General features: G+C 38.2%; 1 protein-coding gene across 2 annotated transcripts in view; it reads right to left on the reverse strand.

Moving 5' to 3' along the window:
- lmx1bb (LIM homeobox transcription factor 1, beta b) overlaps window positions 1–4139 on the reverse strand; it is a gene marked incomplete at both ends in the record, with an annotated part of 88903 nt that extends 84764 nt beyond the window's left edge. For both annotated transcript variants that reach the window (XM_084312527.1, XM_084312526.1), the window contains 2 exons: window positions 3049–3235; window positions 4070–4139. In XM_084312527.1, the coding sequence (XP_084168653.1) occupies window positions 3049–3235; window positions 4070–4139 (257 nt within the window). The remainder of the gene's footprint in view (window positions 1–3048; window positions 3236–4069) is intronic.
- Window positions 4140–8614: the final 4475 nt, after the last annotated feature.

Consider the following 8614-nt stretch of genomic DNA (forward strand, 5'->3'; position numbering starts at 1 on the left):
CAGCTCCCATCCTACAAACTCAGCTCCCATCCTACAGACTCAGCTCCCATCCTACAGACTCAGCTCCCATCCTACAGACTCAGCTCCCATCCTACAGACTCAGCTCCCATCCTACAGACACGGCTCCCATCCTACAGACACGGCTCCCATCCTACAGACACGGCTCCCATCCTACAGACACGGCTCCCATCCTACAGACAAGGCTCCCGCATCCTACAGACTCAGCTCCCATCCTACAGACACGGCTCCCATCCTACAGACAGCCATGCTCATCTCACCTGCACTTTATCAAATCTCCTCAGAAATAATCTCTCAAAAGGCAACACCTTGCATGCGTTGGAATATATCCTCAACCAAAACATTATTGATTATCTCAAATATTTGACTATGAAATTATAAGCAAAATTCTACATAAGGAAATTACCATATAGGCAGGGGTCCCCAAACTTTTTCCTGTGAGGGCCACATAACTTGTCCCTTCTCTGGTGGGGGCCGGGATCAGTTTGTAACAGAAAAAGTGTGATGATCGCAGGGGTGCCTAAATGTAAACATTTATTGTTTTCCAGAAAGCCACACATAACCAAATATTAATAATCCTTTCCGGGATCTTCACAGAAAAAAAAGTCAGGAAATAAATAATAACATTATTAATTAAATAAATAACACTATTTATGAAATAAATATACAGACCACCTATGCTCTAGCTCTGTAGTATTTAAAAGCACAGTGCAGGACACACTCAAAGGTTATCGCACCTCAGAGATGGCAGTGGACATGACAGGATCCGGCCCGCGGGCCGTAGTTTGGGGACCCCTGATATAGGCTATTCCTTATTTTCCAGTGTGAAATGTTCTTACATTCTTGCATTAGTCAAATGATTTATACACGTTATACTTTTTTTCTAAAAAGGAAACAAAAGACTATAATTGCACAACGTACACAGGGACAATTCTATGGAATACATGCTGCTAATATAATACTATCCTAGTATAATATATAATATAATACTATCCTAGTATTATATGAGCCATATTTGGAGCAGGTTGTATATTTAACTAGTCCAGTACAACCCCCCCTACACACACACACACACTCACACCTCTGACTGCACGTAGGTCTAAACCTGTTTCAAAGGTGTGAAAAAAAGATCCCTTGCCAATTCCTTGATTTATTGCAACTAGCTTGAGCTGATTACAGGGCATGAATCATTTGCTGAAGGAATGTAATTAGGGCAGGTAGATCTCTGTAAGGCCATAGCAGCTCTCCTTGCAGCCACAGGGCACTTTGTGGGCTGACAAACGCACCTTAAATGAGTGTCATAAAAGTCAAAAGGGTGCCAATTACATCTTTTAAGTATCCCATCAATGCAAATAGCACTTATCCTTATCATTAGGGCACAGGTATTGTGTGTGTGTTATTCTAAGAATATCCCATCACTGCAAATAGAATAAACAAAAAGGGATAACACTGTATACTGACTCGAGGCCCTCCATGGGCGGGACTGGGACCAGAGAGAAGAGAGTGGTGAACATGATGTGATGAATAATGGTGTGTGTGAGAGAACAAGACGGCGCCCGGCAGGTTGTTGTGCTGTTTACACGCGGATGTTCTGACTTGCAGAGCATTATGACACCCCAAAATAGCAAAAGGGTGGCAAAGGACAAAGGGATATTGTCAGGTCATGGATATTATAGCCCTATTATGATACTTCAAATACAGGGTTGAGCAAAAATATTGTGTTAAGGCCCCCCCCCCCCCCCCCCCACACACACGTATCACACAAAAAAAATACACTAGTTTGAAACAGCGGGTAAAATACGCAGATAAAACCATGCAGAGATATTTCTCCATGCTGGACTGTCACAATACTCTCCTGCACGTCTACGGCACAGCATTGGTATCCCAGAGCTATACCACCATGAATTTCACTTTGCTATCAACTCCTGGCACAAAGCCGGATGAATGGCTCACATGGCAATACATGTAACTCATTGTTGCAAGCAAGGTGTCTAACAGAGAGCCATAATGTCCTATAATCGAAGTTGAATTGATGAGAAGCCTGAGCACAAAAACGCCTACAGTTTAGTGACAAGCATTATTACTTTATTCAATTTAATTTCTGACTAGTTATTTTATATAACAACGTGCTATTCGGCCTGATATTGTGCGTTTTTTGGTTTAACAGTGATATGAAAAAGTATTTTGTAGGATCATTTTGTAAAAGCAATTAATAAAATAATAACAGTAACAACAATAATAATAACAACCATAATATAATAATAATAATAATAATAATAATAATAATAATAATAATAATAATAATAATAATAATAATAATTATTATTATTATTATTATTATTATTATTATTATTATTATTATTATTATTATTATTATTATTATGTGTATTATGTGTATTATGTGCAATTATAAAGCAAAAAACAAAAACGATATTCAATTAAACTATTTTAATAAACACTTGCATTTCAGTGAAATAAAATCACTAAACAGTTATTAAGTGGAAAATAAGATAGACGATCGAAATGAAGCAGTAAATCAAACATTATGATAAGCCGATCGACGCTATATGTGTGTCTGATTGTGCTAATATGCTGGACAGATTGTCGTCAAACAAACTATTATAAGCCGAAAACCAAACCAAGAGAATAGGGGGGAAATGCAAACCATATATATGTAGCCTATATTTAAAATGTGGCTGAATGAAACATAATAGTCGTGTAGGCCTCTAGCCTGTATATCATGGGGGAAATGTGCGACAAGGCTTGGGCCTATATACTGAATATGGCGATACAATAAGACACAACCATATATATTACCCCCCCCCCCCCCCCCCCCCCCCCCCCATTGTTGTAGCTTCCTACACCCTACAGCTACAGTATACCAAAGACCACACCGTGATGCTATTTAATAAGACTTGGCGGGTAAATCGAGAAGCAACCCGCACGTTCGTTCTCGGGCCTGGTTGTAACCCCAGAATACAGAACAAGCCAAACATCTCAACACATAGAGCAATACTAAAATGTGCTTACTGTTGGTAGTCATGCTTGCAGTAAAGTTTCCTTTCTCTGAAGTAGCAGCTGGTAGTGAGAGGCTGTTGACACACAGTGCACTGCAAACACTCCTCGTGCCACGAAGAATCGTTGACTCTCATCAAGAAGCGGTCAGAAATCGGACGCTGGCATCCTTCACACGCAGATGGATGGTGACATTCCGTCCCTAAAATGTATTTGTTTTGTGTGAGTGAATTGCATGGAGGTGATCAGAGAACATAACACTGATGCTTTCATACTATATAGGCCTAAACTATAAGTTAGTCACATGTATCTGCTAAAAACGTATAGGCTATGGCTTATAGATCAAATTATTATGATGACAATAATAATAATAATAATAATAATAATAATAATAATAATAATAATAATAATAATAATAATAATAATAATAATAATAATAATAATAATAATAATAATAAAAAAGAATAACAGTAATAAGAATAACAGTAATAATAATACCAGTGATAACAATACCAGTAATAATAATAATAACGAGAATAATAACCATAATCATACGCTGTCTATTCAGCCAAGACTGTCAGTTAGCAAAAGTGTTGTTGCATAATCAATAGGCCAACACTATAGGCGTATAATCTATTAGAATGTGGTGTCAGAATCATAACAAATGCAAACAAATGGATAGTTTATAACCATACTGCCCCTGGGCGTATGGCGTAATGCTTGTAGACCATACATATTTGAGCTGTTTCTTGTTTTTGCACGTTGGTTGCACACATATACATTTCACCCTTAATCTAGCACTATGGCTCATGGTTGTTATACACGGGTTAAAACATAACGTCAAGAGAAAGGGGAGAGCTGCCTGTGAGCATATACACGCGTTGGTTGATATAGGCTGCAAAGTCTATGCTAGGCGCCTACAGACAGGAAGGATTATAAATAATTTACCCACCAAGTGTATTCCATCTGATGAAAATGTAACAAGCTATGCGGGATTCGATGAAGTTGGTTGAAATGCCATACAAGCGAGACTTACCAAGCATGACTCCAAGGGTAGCTTGTCCCGGGCGCAGGGCATGCTCTTCAATTTTGATGCCGTCCAACATTATGGAGTGCTTGGACTGATTCCTCTTGGATAGACGTTCCAGTGACACACACCAGACCTGTGCAATATCCACAACAATAGGTCACACTTCGAGACAAATCCTATGGCCACAACAGGCAAGACACCCCTCGTGTGTCTAGTATTTAAAAAAAAAAAACTGTTGAGCCCGCTGAACTATATTGTCAAAATAATGTGAGTTCCGAAACAGCTTGGAGGAGAGCATGGACTAAACAGAAGCAAGCATCGTATTTGACGCGCACAGCCCTGTCAAAGTAAAGCAGCAAATTGCGCAGCTACAGAAAGAGAGATAAAGCAACTGAAAACCTGGACAACTCTCTGTCACCTGTTATCGAAACTGAGGAAGAAGCGGTATATTCTTGTTCACACTCCGAGGCGCGCCGACGGAGAAGCTGGATTCCTGCTTCGTGAAAAAGCCTACTTTTTGATCAAGAAGTAAAATGTCAACAAATCCCAGATTTACGAGTGAAATAGTCCCGACAGTAACTGTTGAAGTGGAGGGCAACTGTGCCCCTCGGACCCCTGTCGCTTGAAAAGTCTGAGATCGAGATTGTGAGTAGATCCTCCCACTCTGGAGAGCATGCATGGCCACACTTTTTCACTCGGTTTACTGGCATAGGGACGCTATTGGTGCAGAGTACAGCCAGGCCGAGCGCTTCAGGCGGCCCTGACTTCCGCCGACTTGACAACACAAGAAGCTAAGTAGAAAATGAAATAATAATAATAATAATAATAATAATAATAATAATAATAATAATAATAATAATAATAATAATAATAATAATAATAATAATAATAATAATAATAATAATAATAATAATAATAATAATAATAATAATAATAATAATAATAATAATAATAATAATAATAATAATAATAATAATAATAACGATAATAATAACGATAATAATAACGATAATAATAACGATAATAATAATAATAATAATAATAATAATAACATCAACAACAATAATAATAATAATAATAATAATAATAATAATAATAATAATAATAATAATAATAATAATAATAATAATAATAATAATAATAATAATAATAATAATAATAATAATAATAACAATAATAATATATATGGCTATACATATAGGCCCATCGGTTTTGTCCTGATATTACACTTTATATTTTAAATCATTATCACCAGTCTTGGTCTTCGCACATCATCATAAATTATGTTAGCAGATAATGCATTTTCATCTATATTTTGAAGAATATTTAGTTGAAATTTAGTATTGTATTGCTGCTCAAATATCCGATGTTTTACATTTTTGAACTTGAATTATTTCCCTTTGTTAAAAAGAAATAAAAATAGGTATATCCCAGGTCTATTTGTGCTTTAGGCATATAGCATACTTCACATACTAGCCTATTGTGTATTGTGCACTCGAACCTACTGACCCTCTCAACTAAGCACCTGGCGATCAACGGTGATAACAGCGGTGACTCGGTGAGATAGCCAAGAAGATGACAAAGCTTCATGTCTTTTCTATCTTATCCCGGCATGGCATGGGGGACATGCACCTAAAGCATGCTGCATTCATTTGACTGGGGCAATAAGCCAACTCAATGGCCATTGGTTTTGGGCTAGGCGGCCTAGGCCTATATCAGCCGGTTCAAATCATAACCAACAGAATAAAACCACAACAATAAAAACAAAATGAGACTGAGGCGTTTGACGTGGGCTACAGTATAGATTGGCTAGGACAATTATGCAGACCTAAACTGATCAATGTTGTGCATCTACTTGTAACACATTATGCCTTACAAGGACGATGCAAACATAGGTCAGTCAGAATTGTGCAACATTGATGGTAATGCATTTCTGCAATAACAGGGGTGCTAGAATTTGTCATGCATTTCTCATTGCACGTTGCTCCGGGGTTCAGTTGGCTATCTTGGAGGCATGGCTGGCTATGACATTTTGAGTGATTAGGTTAATAGACTTGTTCAATAAATGTTTAAAAAAGCACCAAAGCTATAGGCCTGGGCGGGCCAATGTCCTATAATCGTTATTGTGTGTTGCCTTATGTTATAACACCAACGACCAGCACGCAACAAACTATAAAACTGAGCTTTGTTTAACATGCTGTTGTATGTCTTAGATTCAAGGATTTAGAGAAAAAGAAAAGAAAGATACACAGCGAGGGAAATATTGCTTCAGTAGGTAACTGTCAGGTCAGCTTATAGCCCAGGCCGGTGCACTGACACAATTAGGACAAAAACAACAACAACAACAACAACAACAACAACAACAACAACAACAACAACAGCAATAATTGCCCCAACCCTTCCAAGCATCATACCATGAGATATATCTGAGCAGCTACGAGTAATAAATCAGCCACAGAGTATGTGTTATATCTGGCTTGTGCAGCCTACTCCCTTCAGAACAGCCACACTGCTCTCAAAATGATCCTCAAGTTTTCTTGAAACGATGAGTCACTTGTATTTGATGGAAATAATGGTTTATTGATTCTCATATACTTCGATTGCATTATTCTTATTCTAATTGTATGACTTATGCCGCCCACGTCTTGTTGTTGTTGTTATCCTGCGTGTTTGTTATTGTTGTTGATATATTGTATCCATATTTTATTATCTGTTTATTGCAGTAGCCATGAGTTTTTAACACTGAGAAAGCTAATGAAGAAAATATGTTACACTCGGTGCAAGGATTCAAGACTCTAGATCAGATGGCCGACATAAGTCCTCCTGAACACGCCATTATCGGTATAGGCTATTTGTATATGGGCCTGCCATATATTGACTATAAGGTGGTATCCAGTGAGTGACCGTTAGACCGCTCAACATCACTACCAGAGGTGCGAGAAGGACATCCCTCAAGATGTGCAAAGACCCCCGCGACGCTACAGTTCGGAGCTGTCTGCCACTGTGGCAGTGCATGGTGGTGGCTATATAGAATAGCACAAGGGGAGAATTGGAATCATGCCCAATAAGAGTTCATGCTCACCCACAAGATAATGGAAGAGCATATTTACAGAAAATGATGGAATCACTGACAAGAAGTGAGAGGATTCGGCAGAAATGGGAGAACTCGAAAGTCGGCTTGAGCAGCACTATATAATAATAATAATAATAATAATAATAATAATAATAATAATAATAATAATAATAATAATAATAATAATAATAATAATAATAATAATAATAATAATAATAATAACTTTATTTGTATAGCACTTTTCATACAGAGGTTGCAGTTCAAAGTGTTTCACAACAGTAAAAAATACAGGCATAAGCAAGCATAAAAAGATAGACAGGTAGCAATTGGCAAATCACAGTGTTTCACATTAGGATCTAGCATCCCAATAGGCTCTCCGCTTACAGTTTTCAGTAACACAAATAGTAAAAATAGTTTAAAATGATTCAGTTTAAAAATAGTCAAAACATTATAAAATAGAACGGACATAAAAAAAATACAGGCATGAGCGAGCATAGCAAGGTATGGTAAATCACGGTGTTTCACATTAGGATCTAGCATCCTAATAGGCTCTCTATTCAGTAATACAAATAATCACAGTGTTTCACATTTGGATCTAGCAAATAATAAAAAATATGGAGAACGTCAAAGATCAGCGTCAAGGACTGCTGCCTGGAAGTTGGAACACATATCACACAATCCTCTCCGGGCAGAATGATGAACCGTACTCCTCCTCCTGACTACGAATGTTTTGAGAAATGATGGACAGGCGGTGGGGGCACCATCACCCCATAATATATATAATGTTCGAACCAGCATCCCGGAGGTAACACAGGGCCACATGAAGAGTTCAAGAAGCCCAGCGTCCTCATCCATGGCCCCGTCAAGATGAGCGAGTGCTTAACCGACATTCCTCATTCCCTGCCTCTAATTTCTGAAACCCGGGGAATTACCTCACCAGTCGAGGGGGCAGAGGGTGGGCCAGGGGCACAGGAGTCATCTAGTAGGCCAGCCAGATGAAGTTCACCCTTCTGTACTTTCAGGGGATCTGATAATAGTTGAGAATGAGGGCGAAATAACTGAGCTCTTTCATCAGAGCAAAGAAACGCCACATGATCCACTGTTACATTGTTGGCCTATACGTTTATACTATATCCTTTGTGTACTATCAATGCAACGACATGTAGCCCACTTTGGAAAACACGGAATTATTGTAAGCTGTTTGTTCGCGATGCCCTCTGCCGTTCAGAGAAGGAATACCTGTCATGATGAGACGAGACAACAGATATATTGGGCCATTATATTGGCAATACTGCGTTTTGTGCAGCTGCCACGAGCAAGTACCTTATTGGTGGGTAGTTTATATTAATGTAATGTTTGTATAGCCTATTCTGTCGTTAATTCAACCAGGCTTAATACTACTCGACTCAAGCTATAGTATAGAGTCGAGTCTAAATTGCAATGAATTACGAGGCAAACGTTGCCTTCTCTCACCAATA

Source organism: Notolepis coatsorum, assembly GCF_963971535.1.
Source record: "Notolepis coatsorum genome assembly, chromosome: 1".
Classification (NCBI taxonomy): domain Eukaryota; kingdom Metazoa; phylum Chordata; class Actinopteri; order Aulopiformes; family Paralepididae; genus Notolepis; species Notolepis coatsorum.